This window comes from Equus asinus, chromosome 21, assembly GCF_041296235.1.
Source record: "Equus asinus isolate D_3611 breed Donkey chromosome 21, EquAss-T2T_v2, whole genome shotgun sequence".
NCBI classification, from domain to species: domain Eukaryota; kingdom Metazoa; phylum Chordata; class Mammalia; order Perissodactyla; family Equidae; genus Equus; species Equus asinus.
In genome coordinates, this window is record NC_091810.1 from 71,281,648 (window position 1) to 71,299,296 (window position 17,649).

A 17,649-nucleotide genomic window follows, 5' to 3' on the forward strand; every position below is an offset into this window, starting at 1 on the left:
ATGGGAGCACCACCCACATGACGGTGGATACGATCTTTACCTATGCCTGATCCACCCCAATCAACTATTTGGGGATCAATAAAAGGAGCCAAAGCCACTGCACCATAACCTCGCTTCTAAAGCAAACTTATTCGCTATCCAATCTTGATATCGTTAAATAGATTTCTGTGCAAATTCTCGTAAACAAGCAAATTAACCAAAGTAGATATCCTTCTACAATGTTATATTCAATTATATCTCAATAAAACTGGGGGAAAAACACAACAAAGTAGGTATCTTTCCTGAAACTGTGACATCTACATTTAAAAATCAAAACCTATTACATATATTTTGCTGTACTTAGAGCTTACATAACCAATAATGATATCATTAACTAAGGCTCAATGAAAAAATAAATCTCCAAATTTCAGATGACACTATAAACTTTTCTTTTTTACTTTAAATAGAACGATGGTTTTTAATTATTTTAGTTTAAGTAATAAACATTATGTAATTCCTTTCCTCAGACTAAGTTTTCATGCATGTTTACAATATATTGGTTTAATCAAAGTTAAATTATTACCTGTAATAAGTCAAAGCTAAACTAAACTTATGTATTAGAAAATAATATATCTGATAGCAAAGTTGCAATGAGTCTAACCATCACATGATATATGTGGATTACATTTATCAAAAATGAGCCTTAAACAAGCTCATTAAACAAAGTAATTAGTTTATTCTTCCAATAGTCTGTTGTCAAAATTTAAGCAAATGAGTATATAAATTAAGTTCACATATTTACCAATTTGGTTGTTTGTAAAAAGGTTATAAAAATAATAAATGTGGTGTAACAGTTAATTTTTTTAAAAAGGATTCAAACCATTAAAACAAATACTATCCTATGAAATAAGAGATTTTAAGTTTCACCCAAACTGGAAGTTTTCTGCAAATCAATCCACTTCCACGAACTGGCCACCAAAGCCTAAACAATGATGTGCCATCTGAGACAGCTCTGACATAACACAATCTTAAGTGTGACAAAAAGTCCTACTGTTAAACAGTTTTACCTAACAAAGAAATATTTATTCTTTTTGAGTGAAATATTCTTTGAACATTATTGCAAGTTTATATACTGTATATGATTCTCATGTAAGGACCGTATTAGATTCACTACAAACATAATAAGCCTCATTAGGCTTTATTACACAAAATAGTTGTCAACTAGCCAACTATCAATATAGCCAGGAGCAAAATTTTCACTTTCATTAATATCTATAGTTATCTTTGCTTTCACATAAAAGTAAGATCAGTAAAATTAGAAATCATACAAAACAATAAATTCTACCTGCATTTAATATTGGAAACATTTTTCTGCAATCTGCCCTCTCACCTCCAATCCACAAGACTACCAATTTAAACTATACAAACTCCACGTGGGCCTGGTTCCAACACTGACCTCATATTGAAACAGAAAGAAGTGTCTTAAAACAGCCAAACAGCCATCTTCCAACTACTGCACCAGACCCAAGATACAGTCTAAGGCAGGAGGTTACCCTTCTCTTCTTCCTCTATGTACCTGTGTATCATTAATCATTTCCAGGCAAGCACTTTTACTTCCTATAAGTAAAGTCTGACCAGAAAATTGAGGACATGTGGTCATAAAGGAGAGACTGTTTTAAATTTAACGTTATTGCCTCAAATTACCCATTCTCAGTCACAACCAATGACTATAAGAAATAATGTAAACCATGAAGAAACACTTTAATGTTCCAGTATTTTTAAAAATCAATTTCCAATAAGATAACAACTGAATAACTATCAAATAGCAAATATTTTAGACACACTATTAATATTAAAGAAATCACTTAAGGCCCTAACACCTCTTCCATTAAAAGATAATTGTATTTGTTACTCTATAATTTCATAATCTCATCGTTATTGCATTACTCTATTTTTGGCAACTCCACTCTACCACTACAAACTACTTGCTAAATATACCAATTCTGCACAGAAACAACCACCACCACTGTCTTCCACGGTGATTTAACTCGGAACCACAATGTTGTTTTTACTAATTAATCAAACTGTAACAACAACAGTTGCACAACAGACAAAACAGTTCAATTATACCTTCTGCAAAAGATACAAGTAAATAAAAATCCATAAGTACTTACCTACAGTTGGGAGGAGGGTCCAACGTAATTTCTGCAAGTTCCTTCTGAATTCTTTAAAATAAAGACAAAAAGTTATGTTAAAATGCCTTCACTCTGTTAATAGGTCATCAAAATGTTATACTTTTACATTAATATTTCCCATTTGTATGTTTTTAATTTGAAATACTAATACTGCATAAATCATCACATACAATAACAAAGTAGAAATTTCTCCCATGATTTTGACAATGCACCTACAAAGGGTAACAAGATTGGCCACTATCAGTGCAAGCAGCCTATGACTTAAATTAAAATTTCATTAAACCACTGATAACACTAACCAAAACTTCTGGTTTAAATTGGAAACTTTTGCTACATTATTTATAGATCATTCCAACTTCTGGTTTGTACTAGAACTTTCCCATAGACGATGCAAAGATGATCATATTAAGTTGAATCCAAGCATCCTGATTGATCGAATCAACTGGTGAAGAAAGGATTATCAGGATGTCATTCCAACACCTGAAACTGCTATCAAACTATAAATGGCATTCCTCTCTGAAACCTGTAGGTTGCAGGAGGTTGAGGTTTTCAAGTTTGACACTATTCCTTCTGGTGGAACTAGCCTAATAATATGTGGATAAATATTTTAATATCTGTCACTGCCTGAGCTTCATGCAAAGAACTCTTTTAAAGAAGCCTGCTTTTGTCATCATGCTTTATTTTCAACTTCCAGTTTTAATTGCACCTAACTCCCTACATACATATACAAAGGTTAACAATGCTACAGTGTTTTGTAAGACTATGCTTAGCAATCTCTTAACTATCATTCAGGCATTATTAAAACAGGCTTTGTTAAACCAAATACAGAAAAATACCCTCAAAATCATTTCTTCGCCTTTGCCTGGTTTTTAAATATGAGATTCACTAGCAGCTGGATGCTTGCTGTTTGGTCATTCTTGTGATAGTACATGGACAATAAATAACTGAAGTACCTTAAAAAACAAGAATCTGAACAAAACATTTACTCTCAAACATTTTCATTCTACATCTTTTTCAAGACAACTAACAGAACTACCAGAATAGACGAGACTCCTCCAAGAGGATTGGCACCAACTTCCTAAAAGAACTGCAACGCTACTAACATGATTTTCACTTCTCTAAGCCACGTGATTCAAGGTGGTAGACATTATGAAGTACAGCTCGACTAATAAATTCAAAGACAAAAAAACTTTCATTTTAATTCTGCTATGTCATTAATGGAGAGTTCTTGGGTAAAAAGACTGCTCACACCGGTTCTCTCTCTCTCAGCCTCAGTTTTCTGTCCTATAAAACAAAGAGGTGAACTAGGACAAATTCCATCTTTTATCTTTAAAACATATAATTTCCCTCTAATACGGGTTCTATGATATGTTTACACGCATATCAAGTACATATGGCCCATAATTAAATGAGAGAAGTCTCAAAGATCTGATATAGAAAAACACCCGTTACTGATTTCACACCCAAAAGTATAAAACAGGCACTTTAAAACTAAATGGGTAAGTCTAGGTCTAAGAGCAAACTGAACACACACATTCACCTCCCACTCCTTCAGGACCCCACCTGTGGTGGGGGCAAAATACAGAAAGGAAGAAACAGCAAGGAGAAGGGAGGTGGTCACCAACGGATGAGAAATTGCAGCATATTTCTGAAAGACAAAGAGGATGGGTGTAAATTAAACAAGTTGAGATGGCCAAGAGGGGGCTGCAGATTGTATAAGGATATAATAAAGACACATTATTCAATCTGGGGGGGGGGAGGAGACAACCAGAAATCACAGAAGAAAAACATCTGTATAAGAAAATCATAGATCAAATATGAAGGAAACTAAAATGTAAACTGATTTAAACCAAGTAAGAGATGTTAAAGGGAAAAAAGAGAGATTTGATCTATTTTGTAGCCTAGATAACATGACATTGGACTTGAAGGAAATCTAATCCTAATATCCTATTTGGTCCATCACTGAATATTTAGTTACAATAAATGTACAGACAATTTATTGATCTTTTACTTACAGATAAAGCACAGAAGATGAGTTGCAGCTGCACTAAAAAATGTAAATGTTACTAACCTTGAAGATGTTAAATTAAGTGTAGCAATAGAAACCAGCTAAAAGTGCATAGAGGAGGGGTATGAGTAGATGGAAGGAAGAACAAAGGTATTAATATCCCCATTTTACAAAGTAGGGAACCAAGAAATACTGTTGAAATTTGAAAGAATAAGAAATAGTGGCTTAACTATATCATTTAGTTTAGAAAGACAACTAACACTTTTTTTTTTAAATCTAACTATCATTAACTGGGAGGAGGGAAAAGGAAGGAAGGCAGAGTCAGTAAACAAGCTACATCCTCAAATTTCACAGGAAGGAGTCAAAAGATATTATTTAAGTTAACAATTCAACAAACAGGTATATTATTTAGAGCTATGCAGAAAACTGATGGACTAAAACCAGAGAGCTAAAAAAGTTCGCTTCAAGGGAATGGAATTGGGATAGGGAGAGTGTTTGGACAGAAAACTATTGTTTTCCATCAAAAATGTCTCTGTACTGTTTAATTGTTACCAGAAACATGAATAACTTTTATACATTGTCTTTTAAACTAAGAGGACCAAAAGAATAGGCACTGCAAAGAGCATGCTTAGACTGTCAAAGAAAACTGTTTTTAACATAAAAGAACTTATTTGGGATTTTCAAATAATTCGTCTTGCTTTATGCTTATACTGTCCCTTTCGGTTTAAAAAAATTTGATAAATCATAATTTTCTGTCATAGAATTCTATAACAGAACTGGAACCCCTCTGGATGCCTATAATTCCAAATCTAATTATTCAATACAAAAGCAATTTACTGATAAACTTGACAACTCTGAGCCATGAGTCAATATATTATATTTTGAGCCACTGTTACCTAAGAGTGGTTGTATTTCTCGACAGAAAAGATTATACTAAGAATTGCTATTTAAACGGTTGCAAGATGTCCCGCTGTTTTCAATGACAGCAATTCAATTCTATCTCAAAAGTTGTGATCATGGTATGTATTAAGTTTCTCAGTCTTGACATGTGGGGTAAGGAAAGTAGCTATTTCAGGCAATGTCCCTTAGGGTGAAGAAAAATGAAAAAGTATCAGTAATTCACACTTACCGTGTACCTTTTACAAGATGATCTTAGGCTATTAAAAGTGAATTAAATAAACCTTACAGAATTCTGCAAGAATTACTGTTTTAACAGCCCCCACTTAAGAGTAAGGAAACTAAGGCTAGTTACTGTACACTGGTAAGGTGAAAGACAGTCAATTATCTTGCTAAGTGAAACAAACAAAAAGACCTTTCTTTTATCAGAACCTTTAAGACAAAATTATTTCTTTAGACATAAATCACTAAACCACCACCTAAATTCCCAATTTCCATCTGGCAGTGCCACTGCTTTGGTTATTATGATACAAAAGTCAGCAACCGCACATAACTACTAAGACAAGTCAGAAGCAAAATAAGAACTAAATTTCAGTTTGTAAGACTTTATCTAATAACTGTTGCAAGAATGGCAAGAGTTCTACTGTATGTGACTGTCATGTGCTAAGAAGAAGAGAGGGGAAAGAAAAGAATGATCCATTCAGATTTGATTGAAGAATATGATACCAAAATTATACAAAATGGAGAAGATATGATGCACTCATTTTAACATCAACATATTGAATTAATGGTTCAGAAAACCAAAGCAGTATGTACGTGCTGACCTGTTTAAAACACACACATATATTTTAGGTTAGAGAAAATTCAATAACTCACTCAGGGCCAAGGAGTATTAATATATGGACATAGTGATTCACAAAGGTGTTTTCTTAGCAGTTATTAAAAAAAAAACCCCTTCATCCCACCTAGATAACGTTCTTTAGTCTCGTATGGACTGCACTCCTCAGTCACCTGAGAATCCCTATTCTAACCAATTGAATCAACTGGTCAAAATCTTCCAAAGTGAACTTATTCTCAAGAAGAAAACATCACGCAACTAATCACAAAAGTTTTTTAAATCTCAAAGTAGTCTCTGAATTAACCTAGAAAACACAGAACCATGGCAAATAATAAGCCTCAAGTTTAATTCTGAATGTGATATATACCATGTATCTGTGATTCTAAGAGACTACTGATTTTTAAGACATCCTCAATTAAATGATTGTGCAAAACAATTTTAAGATGCATCCTGATTTCAGAAACATTGAAAAGTTTTTAAATGTACCTCTGGAATCAAGAAAACGCAGTAATTACGAGAGATTATCTATAGAGTACTACTGCATCCTCAAGTAGAAAACAAATTCAGATAAGTCCATATAATAAAAGTTCACAATGGAATACACTGGACTCAATCTTTAAATCCAACGAAAATTTAGAGTCAAAAATCAAATGCCATTCCTAGAACACTACTAAACTGCGTCCAATAAAATCACAGTGTCAAGATGGCAGCATAGGCAGACTCTGAACTTGCCTCCTCCCATGGACACAACAAATTCACTACTACTCTTGGAACAATTACCCAAGAGGGAACTGAAAACTGGATAAAAAGAATCCTCTCAACAAGGGACAGTGCAGACTAAAATGGAAGAGGCAGAAGTTCCTTTCTGGGGAGAAAAATAACAGCTTTTAGCCATGGTGCTCCATGGACAGCCAGGAGAAATCTTAATGTATGAAGCCTTCCCTGGAAGGGTGGGGGATCTGAGGAAGGAAACTTTACCACAACAAGCAGCTTTTGGACTCAGCACAATGGAGGCAAGTGTCATGACATCTGGCTTTATTGGCTATTAGCTACAACCAGGTATACCCCCAGAAAAGCTATCAGACATAAGGGGGAAAAAAGCCTGCTCTTAAAGGGCCCACACACAAATTCAGCTATTTCAGAAAACAACCTAAAACCACCAGAAAGAAAGGTGCACAGTCCTTTGGTGAAAAGAGACGCACCAGATAGCTTCTGCGTGCATTTAGGTGAGAGGTGAGACCTCCCCAGGGACTGAAACATTGGCAGCAGCCATTTTTGTGACCTAGTATAGGTATGCTGACACAGACTCTGGCAGAGGCCATTGGAGTTCTTCCCCTGGCCTGTTAGCCCAGGGGTCTGCCCCACATGATTGAGCACCAATTTAATCCAGCTCAGCCAGGGCAGGCAGCCCACCCTAGGGACTGGTCCCACACAACAGCAAGCCTGCAGGCAACTTGAGGGCCCCCATAAGTAGGGTGCCTGGAAACTCTGCAGCAGGGCAAGTGGCTCCACCTCTGCGGGGCAAGGCATGTGTGAGGAGCAGGCCTGCACTGGTGGAATGTGTGGGGCCTCTGCTGGGTCCACTTCAGTGGGCCAGGCCCCTGCACAGGGCAGGACTGTGATGACAGGGTGTGTGGCCCTGTGAGCTGTGGGGCTTGTCAGCTACAGCAGACTTGTTCTTCTCAAATAGCCACGTAGGGGAACAGCCCCACCTTCCAAAACCTGAAACAAGTGGGTGCTCCCATGCCTGGGGCTGGCTGCACTCAACTGTGATTCTGAGAGAGCTGACAACAGCCTTGCAGACCTGAGGCCTACAGCAATTGTAAGCCCCTGAGCCTAGCAAGCAGCCACACTGGGGGCCTCCTCAACACAAAAACTGCAACAAAAATGTGCTATTACACCTTGCAGCCAACTGTACTGGGGCTCCCCACACCCAATAAAATGACTGTAGGGTCCATAGCAGCTACACGCAGCTGAGCATTAAACCAGCCAGCTGTGGGGACAGCCTAGCCTCCCCAGGCACCTGCAGCAAGAGCAACCCTGCCACAACAGAAGGATGCATGAGCCCACACAGGGGACACTCCTGGAACATTTGGAACTGATGAGGAGAAGAAAGCATACTTCTGGGCCTCATAAGGTATCTCTTACATAAGGCCACCTCTCCAAGACTAGGAGCTGTGGCTGACCTACCTAATACATAGATATAAGCACAGAGAAAGAGGCAAAATGAGGAGACAAAGGAATACAATCCAAGTAAGGGAACAGGACAAAACCCCAGAAAAAGAATTAAACAAAACAGAGACAAACAAACTACCTGACAAAGAGTACAAACTAAGAGTCATAAGGATGCTCACAGGAAAGCAGAGCATAGATGCAGCAGAAGCTCTCTCTGAACCCTACTTCTACACACCTGGCCAGCCCCTCCTCTCCCTTTTCTAACAAGCTGAAAAGGCCCTGTGAAAACCCTCACTATGAGAAGCTGAGGACTGAATTAGTTTCCTCATTTACACAGGGCCACAATCTGCACTTGAATCTCTCTTACCCACCCACCCCCAGCCTCCTATCTTTCATCTCAAGGCTTGTATTTTCTCCATTCCCACCTTTCTTATCCATCCTATCTCCACTCCCACTTCCCAGCAACAGGCCATTTTGTGTTGTAGCAGACAGCAGAGGGGCCAGGTCGGCCAGCTGAGGCCCTCTGGACTTGTGGTGGGATAGCAAAAACAAACTGAACCCTTTTCCCCACACAGGCATGTTCTAGTATAGAAGTTTAAAGGTTTAAAGTTCCAGCCTATCTGACTTTCACACAACTCCTTCAACAGAGGTCAGGGATCAGCAACACACTTCTGAGAAGGGGAAATTGACTACCCTAGTCCCTTGGAATGGTCTGCTGACCCCTCACCATCACTCCAACATCTCTCCTTAGAAAGTCACATCCCACCAGTGGGCCTAAGAAGGTTCTTCCCAATCCTGTAGATTGACTAGACCAGAGGAAAACAAAGTCTACTGACCATGATGGTTTTTGATCTTCGGAAAAGGAATTCCCCCAATCCACACTATCCAATAAAATATAAAGCTATCAGTCAACATTCAGACATTCCACTATGCCTAAAATTTACAGACTGCTTTTATTTACATTTCCTATTTGATATAAAAAAGGTATTAAAACAAAATAACATTAAATCACAGGATCAGGGAAGACTCTACTAAATTTATCTTTAAATTATTTTCCAACAGATATTCTATAGTTTAACAATATTAAAGCAGATTCCCCTTGCTGAGTGCAATGACATGCTAATTAGCATAAGCAATTGATGTGGCAAGAGAAGTATTCAAATATCTACCTTCCAGATCTATCTATTCTCTAGAGAAAAAGAAAATCTGTATCAAGACTGACCCACTGCCTAATATTATGAAACCAGGATGCATTTGTTGCTAACTCCACCATTTCTCACTTTACTAACAGGGAGTAGTAGCAAATACACTATCATTCAATAACTACTTCAGTAATCTATTTCATTAGATTCCTACTCTCTATTCTGTGTTACTGAATAGAATAAAATATTTATGGTCAAGTAACCATAAATCAAACCACCACACTTTCACATGTGTTTTCCTATATATGCTCACCTAACAAGACACAAACACACATGAACACAATACGGATACGTATTTTGTGAATTTGCCATGCTGTTTTTGTTTGTGCCGTGGAGTCAACTCCGACTCTGTGTACAGCAGAGCAGAACCCTGCTGGATCTTTTTGCACCCTCCTCTTAGCTACCAGCCCTATATCAGACAAATGCTTTTTTTCATGGCCAATGTTTGCAGAAGTAGGTGGCCAGGTCCTTCTTCCTAGTCTGTCTTAGTCTGAAAATTCTGCTGAAACCTGTCCACCACAGGTGACCCTGCTGGTATTTAAAATACAAGTGGCATAGCTTTCAGCATCACAGCAACACACAGCCACCACAGTATGACGACCAACAGGCCGTGGCTCCCTGACTAGGAAATGAACCTCAGTCCTTAGTGGTGAGAGTGCCAAATCTTAACCACTAGACCACCACGGCTGGCTGTCATGCTGTTTAACTGACTTTAAATACCAAAAAGTTCATATTGCCTACAATTAAAACCATGTAAAAGAATTAATATTGAAGGAGAAAAAAAATATATGAACTTCATGGTCCACGTCCCAGAAAAATGATTAAATGCAACAGAAAGACAGAACTCAAGACAATAAATTGATACTTAAAATAAAAAAGGTTACAATAATTAAGGTACCTTTTAGCACTAGTTGACAGTTTAGCAGCTGTTTTGCTGGATATTTTTCCCTCCTTTTTCTTGGGCTGAACTTGCTCTCTTTCTGGTTCTTGCTGAACACTTTCACGTTGGTCTCCATCAGAACTTCCTCCACTAGTACTTGGACTGTCATCAACTCTTTGTGCCTCGGTGGACATTTTAGATCCTGGATTAAAGAATCAAAAATCATTTATTCAGTTATGGGAGGACTATAGTAAGGTACCTTGAGAACAGAGAGAAAGTGACCCTCAAAGTAGAACAAGTAAAGCTGATATAAAATGAATAAGTTCATCATTTACAAAACAGCTTTGAGAGTTGTCAAAACTTTTCTTTCATCCATTCAACATGTACTGAGAGGAGAAATGAAAACATACAAGATATATAGACAAAATGTTCACAGCAACATTAGCCACAGAGCCAAACAGAAGAAACGACTCAAATGTCCACTAACAGATGATGTATCCACAGAATGGAATATCATCCAGACTCATACAGGAATGAAGTACAGTATCTACATGCTACAACATGGATGAACTTTGAAAACATTATGCCAAGTGAAAGTAGCCAATCACAAAGGACAACAAACTGTATGACTGCATTTATATGAAATGTCCAGAATAGGCATATCCAGAGACAGAAGTCGACAAGTGGTTGCCAGGGGCTAGGAGTGAGGGAAGAATGGGGAAGGCCAGCTATTGGGTATAGAGTTTCCTTTTGGTCATGAAAACATTCTTAAATTAGATAATGGTGATGTCGCACAACTCTAAATATTCTAAAAACCACTGAGTTACACATTTTAAAAGGGTGAATTTTATAGTATGTGAATTACATGTCAATAAAGCTTTCTCAAAAAAAAAAAGATTGAGGGCCTACTCTCCACCAGACACTGTGCTAGGCCCTTTGGTCCCACAGCATGAAAAATTTGGTCTAGTGGGTAAGCCAATATACTAAGTGATATAACACAGGTTAGCAAACAGCCACAGGAACAGAGAAATGGGAGACACTTTCATATCCAATGAATAAATCCTCAGGACTAGGCTAAGGTTAAAATCCTCTAAACTAGTCAACTGTTTGAAGTATCCTTTGTGATAACAGAAGAACACAGAGGCCTGTACGATTCTAAATAAAAACTGAACTGTATGATGGTGTCAGCATTGATCCAGCAATATACTAAACAACCATGTTTCACAAGAGATAGTGACTGTATTGAGACACTGAAGGATTCTTTTTTTTTCCTTCCTGTAGTCTGGATGAAATATCCCTTAAGGCTTTCAAATTCCCTTTGCTCTGAGTTCATGCTCCCCAAGCAGCTTTGATTACCAACTCAATTTCCTCAGTACCTTGATATGTAGGTAACTGTTATAACCTAGATAGCAGACACAAAAAATTCTGCTAAGTGAAAAGGGATATCCCCTCTCAACTGTCATTCTATCATAATCGATTTCTGCATTTGATTACTATACATCCCTTACAATCCAACTAGCTTAGAGTGTACTGACAAATCCAAAACCAAGCTGACAAAACCAATGCCCAGATTCTAAAGGGCCTTGTGCTTGCCATGTTACTCCCACCTAATAACCACTTCAAGCTCTGTACAGTGACATCCTCAGGCACCTCTTCATTAAAAAACAAAACTACCTTTAAGAAGTGACATTAACAACACAAAATATACCCTTAAAAATCATAGATGGGGGCTAGCCCCATGGCCGAGTGGTTAAAGTTCAGCGCGCTCTGCTTCAGCAGCCCAGGTTCACGGGTTCAGATCCTGGCACAGACCTACACCACTCATCAGCCATGCTGCAGATGTATCCCACATACAAAGTAGAGGAAGACTGGCACAGATGTTAGCTCAGGGCTAATCTTTAAGCAAAAAGAGAGGAAGATTGACAAGGGATGTTAGCTCAGGGCGAATCTTCCACACACACACACACACACACACACACACAGACAAATCAGATAAATGGAACACCTTTTGAAAAACATGCTATATTACTCAATCAAATTAAGACGTGAAATAAAACTGTATTTGATATGATCAAGAATAAGAATTAATATGTACCTCAAAGCACTGTTTTTTATTACTGTAATTAGCCCAAATGTATAGCTAGTTGACAAAAATGAAAATTCATCACCACCAAAGATTTAACTTGTAACTTGCTCTAAATCAAAGCAATTTTGTAATACAGATCTTTAATGGATTGAAATTTTTATGTAAGACAAGCCAAAAAGCATTGCAAGAGAATGGAAGAATCAGGAAGCACACAGAGGGGAAGAGTCAATAGAAAACACTCAATGCCTTCAGTGAGACATTCCACAAACACACCACCACCACCCCTCTCAACCCTAACAGCTCCCTTCCCCCATGCCAAACAAAAACAGGTCTGCCCAAACAGTTCTGAAACACACTGACAGGAAAACGTGACTGCTTTTCCACCTATTCTGTAAATGGAGAGCATCAGTCTCCACAGCTGTGACATCTTTTATGAGCACTAAAGTCACTTAATAGAATACTGGAATTTTATATCAGTATGTTTCACGTCTTACTCTAACAGTTCTAACATATTTCTTGCTTTTTTTCATTTTTATTTCACTTTAATTCTAATCCTTGGATTTAACACTGATTTTTTTTCGGCTCACTTATTTCAGATAAAATATATCACAAGTTTAAAACCTTATAAATATGCACATAAGAGCATGTTAGAAAGAACAGATGTGCAGGGAAGTAAGAAAAAGAACAATTCTCAGGGAAAGACCCTCTGACACAGCAAAATGCTGCCAGCAATATTTTAAGAAATGTGAAATGAGTGAGAAATTATTTTATACATCTTAAACCAGAAGCAATCCACTACATGAAATCTAAATGAAATAAAATTCTTTTTTACTAAAGCTGGGGCTTCAGTTTAATAAACTAAGCCTAGAGTTTCAGCTGTATATTACATTAGTTATAAAGCTACACATTCTTAATATTCTTATTTATGTACACTTACATATTAACTAATAATGCCATGAGCCTATAATTACCTAAAGGACTACTCAATGATGTAATCTGAGCCATTATCCAAAACCCAAATTTCATAAACAGCTTCAGAATATCAGACTAAAATTAGACTCACTACAGAATTATTAAAAATACTATTAAAAATACCCAAATAAAGGCATAATTTCTATAGTTTCACAGTAAAAAAAAATTATTTCCACTTGTGATCTAAGATACGTTATTTCACCCAAATCTTACCTACAGATGATAAATTCATCTGAGGCCACTAATAACCAATATAGAAACTTTTAGAAACAAAGTTTTCGTATTTTTTTCAAATATCAAGAAGAAGGCAAATTTCTCCTGGTTTTGTTTTTTGAATGCCTAACCACAGAAAAAAGTATGGGGAAAAAACTATTGTACCACTCAGGTGGCAACTAATTTTTATGAAGAAAAAGCAGCCTACAAGCATTTTAATTAGTTATAAATATGAAATTGGTGTTTTGTCTTTCTGAAGTACAAATGAATAAAATTTCCTGAATTAAAACTCTTTAAATATCTTCTAAATCAGGATTTTAAAATTATCTTTAAGATTAATTCCTAAATAGCTAATTTGATCCAATCACGCAATCTAGAGGGAAAATAAACTTAAGTCCCAAGGTTAAAAACATAGTGCTACTCTTCGATGATAGTTTCAAAGTTATTAAGATATTTAAATTTATATTTTTATTTTAGACTCAAAGTAAAACTTGGCTTCTAAGCATAAAATAGTGAGGTAGACTTTCCTCAAACATGTTTTATCTTAAGAGTTTAATTGTTTCTTCTTCAACACAAATTATCTAAGCCTGTATTAGCTGTGTGCTCTAGGTTCTGAGTACAGTCCTGGAAACGAGCAACATACAGTGAATGAAACTCACACGCTCCATAAAAATGATTCGGTTTTAAATATTACTGATAACCTAAAAGCAACTATAGTCACTCCATAAATCCGAATTACTGTCCAGATAAGCCTTATAACTGTATCTCATGGTATAAAACTGCGAAACCAAATGTTTGAGCTTTTACAACAAGAAAACGCTTAATTCCGTCATTTGATATCTTCTTATCTGTCTTCCTACTCACATTTCTAAACTTTTCTAACATGGAAAATAATTTATATTATATGCACATCTAGCAATAGTCAGCTTTTAACTGTAAAGATATTTATGCAGGAAATAATAGTGAAACATCCGATTTTTGAGGAAAAGGTGCTATGTCCTGGAGGAAATAGAATGGGGTTTGACAATATATGAAAACACTCCATCATCAGCATCAACCCTCAGCATCAACCCACACAAAAAACTCTAAAGAGCCAAGGAGCATCCAAACTGTATGAGTAAACACAAATATTTAGATTCCAAGGTCCAGACTGAATTATTACAAATTCAGAAACATACTTTTTAAGGAATCAGGGATAAAAAAACTAAGAAGAGCTCAAAATCTTTCTGAAGCGCGAGATAATCTGAAGGTAAACCCTAGCACTTCCCATTGTACTTTTAAATAAAAATATTCGAGTAGACTCTCAAGAATACACAATACAAAACGATAAATCTTGAAAACATGCAAATAGGTCTAACAGCCACCGAGCACAGGATGATGTCTTTCTAAAGCGGCCTTAATTTCCTTAACGGAAGATGGATTGGACATTTCTGGTTGGCCGTGGGAAAAAAAGCCACAAGAAGCTACGCTTTATCTTCATTAGAAATGGTAAAGGGCAAAAGGATCAAAACATTATGAGAGCGGGGGCGGGGGGGAGGGGGGGGACCAGAGAGAGAATCCAGTTTCAAACCAGGCCAGTGGGGGCTGCAGAGGAGACCAGAGAAAAACGGGCTTCGGCTCCAAACTGTGACAAGCGCTAGGCTTCACAAAAGACCAATACAACACACACTCCACACCAGGGCACACACAAACACACCCCACAAGGTGTCCTCCAGGCGGGCCACGGGGGTGCGGCGGCGGCGGAGGAGCCAGACCCGGCACTCGCCAGGAGAGACACCATGTGCAGCAATTATGCAATTAGGGAAAACAGCAAAAGATCGAGCCGGGCACTTTCCACCGTGACATTTATCCTGTACTTTTGCAACGACTTAGTTCCAGAATGCGGCTGGGAGAGGGAAGGGGCTGGGAGGGTGGTGGAGGATGGGGAACTGAGAACGGAAGGGGGTAGAAGATGGGCAGGGAGGGAAGAGGCAGAAGGGGGGGTGGATGAGAAGGAGGGGGAGGGGTGGAAAAGGCGAGAAACCGGGGCAGGAGGCTCGTGGGAGGGGGCGCAGGGAATGGGGCACGCCGGGGAGCAGCGAGGGAGGGAACTAGGGCTCAAACGGTGTAAGCAGAGCCCTGCGACGTGGAGGGGAGGTGGCGGGGGGAGCCCACGAGGGGGAGGGCGCCCGAGGGGGGGCACCAGCGCAGCCCGGGCGAATACCTGAGGGAGGGGCGTCCGCGCAGGTCGCCGGCTCGAGCCCAAGTGTGGGAAGAGAGGGCTGCGGAGGCTGGGGGAGGGCGGCTGAAGAGGCCCCGAGGACGGGGTGCCCCTGCAGACCGTCTAGTCACCGCGAGCCGGACCCACGCACCACGCACCGGACAGCCCGGCCACGCCTGTCCCCGCCGCGCTCGCGCCCGCCCGGACTCACCCTCCGCGCCGCCGCCGCCGCCCCCGGCCGTTCCAGCTCCGGCTCCCGAGGCTGCTGCCCGCGGCTGCCGCTGTGGCCGCCCCTGAGTCCTGGAAAGTGAAGCCACCGCCTCCGAGAGCTGCCGCCGCCGCCCGGCCGTCCGCGCGCGCGCCCGCGAGTGCGCGTGCCCGTGCGCCCGCCCGGGAGAGACCGCGAGAGCGCGAGCCCCACGTCGGCCGTGCCGCGCCGCGCGCCTCCCTGCCCCCCCGGCCCGCTCCGCCCCTCCTCCTCCCCGCGCGCGGCCGCGAGGGGGCGGGGGCGGGCGCGCGCACGGGCGAGCTGCCCCACCGGCTGGGCGAGGGGGCGGGGAGGAAGCGAGGAAAAGTAAAGTGACAGTCGAGTCCAGCGAGCGGGCAGCGGCGTGGGTGGGCAGGGGCATCCCACGGAGAAGGGACGGCAGGGACCGGGAGAGGTTAAGGAAACAGGCTGAGGGGCGGCTTGAGGGGAGGGGACGCGGGGACCTTGACAGGCACGCGCATTAAAGGGAAACGCTAGCTGGGGGAGGGAGTTGCCCTAAGACGAAGCTGGGGGCGGTGTATTACCCCCATCCACTGCCGCACTTGGCTTCACACTTGCCTCAGAGCTTTCTCGAAGTAGCTACAGGGACAGGGACTGACCCTGTTGACATACTAACCAAAACTCGACGCGTGGTAACCACATGCACCAAGATGGGAAAACTTCGCATTGGCCTGGAAAGTTCTGCCAGGCTAAGCCAGACTCTTCACCCAACACGGCAACAGGAATGTCCTGCTGCCTTTTGGCTCGCCCTGGCCCACAATGTACAGTAGTAGCCGGGAGCCGAAGCTCCAGGCCATTTATTCCTGGGATATTGGGGAGAGGGGTGGGGGGAGGGGGTAGCACCACTATCAGAGCGAGGGGGGAAATTTGCCTTAATATCCAATTGAAGGGTACGGAAACAGAAGCAGTGCTGTGGGTGACCCGAGGGAACATTAGGTTCTCCTATAATGTTCACCCCAAATAACTATGAAAAAACAAAAAATTATCACTGCTATGCAGACTCAGCTTCCACAAAATTTCCCCTACCTCCACCTTCACCCCCAACCCCTCCTACCAACTGATTGCTGCTGCTGCTGCTCCTAAACCTCTCCTGTATAGAAACTCTGGAGCTGTTACTGTATGTGGACAGAGCATCCTGCCCAGATAGGGCTGAAGACAGCCCCACAGACACCGGAGCAGATCAAGCAGCTACAGAAAGCAGTGCAATAAGACCCCAGAGGACAGGAGCAAGTTAAGATCCATACATACATCTAGAACTGAAAAGCCTTTTACCAAATGCCTTTTATAAGAATTGACTATTACTTTATAACATCCCTGAAAATTGTAAAAAGCAGATGTTGGTTTCTAGCCTCCACAAGTCACCATTGAGCAATAAATGGGTGTGTTCTTTGTATCACTGCTGTGTATCACTCAAGGATATTATCAGGCCCTGTTGCCCTTAAACTCTAAAATATATATTGGAAGAATAGAAAGTACCATTTCCTAGGATCCTCGTCAATGAGATAGCCACCTATGTCTCTCACATAGTGCAATATATTAGTGGGAAATGATGACATAAAATGGGTCATATTTGCTTTTTTTTTTTTTTTGAGGAAGGTTAGCCCTAAGCTAACATCCATGCCCACCTTCCTCTACTTTATACGTGGGACTCCTACCACAGCATGGCTTGCCAAGTGGTGCCATGTCCACACCCAGGATCCGAACCGGCGAACCCCGGGACGCCAAAGCGGAACATG

At 40.3% G+C, this 17,649-nt stretch overlaps 1 protein-coding gene across 3 annotated transcripts in view; it reads right to left on the reverse strand.

Moving 5' to 3' along the window:
• The window catches only part of UBE2E2 (ubiquitin conjugating enzyme E2 E2), a 335,999-nt gene extending 319,909 nt beyond the window's left edge, over nt 1–16,090 (reverse strand). Inside the window, exons 1-3 of one of the 3 annotated variants that reach the window (XM_044753980.2) lie at nt 15,857–16,090; nt 10,193–10,376; nt 2,154–2,204 (exon numbers count right to left, since the gene is read on the reverse strand). In XM_044753980.2, coding sequence (XP_044609915.1) covers nt 2,154–2,204; nt 10,193–10,368 — 227 coding nt within the window. In that variant the 5' untranslated portion in view covers nt 10,369–10,376; nt 15,857–16,090. Of the gene's footprint in view, nt 1–2,153; nt 2,205–10,192; nt 10,377–15,648 lie in introns of those variants that run through there. The other 2 variants (XM_044753981.2, XM_014829841.3) reach the window with 2 other exon arrangements.
• Nucleotides 16,091–17,649: the final 1,559 nt, after the last annotated feature.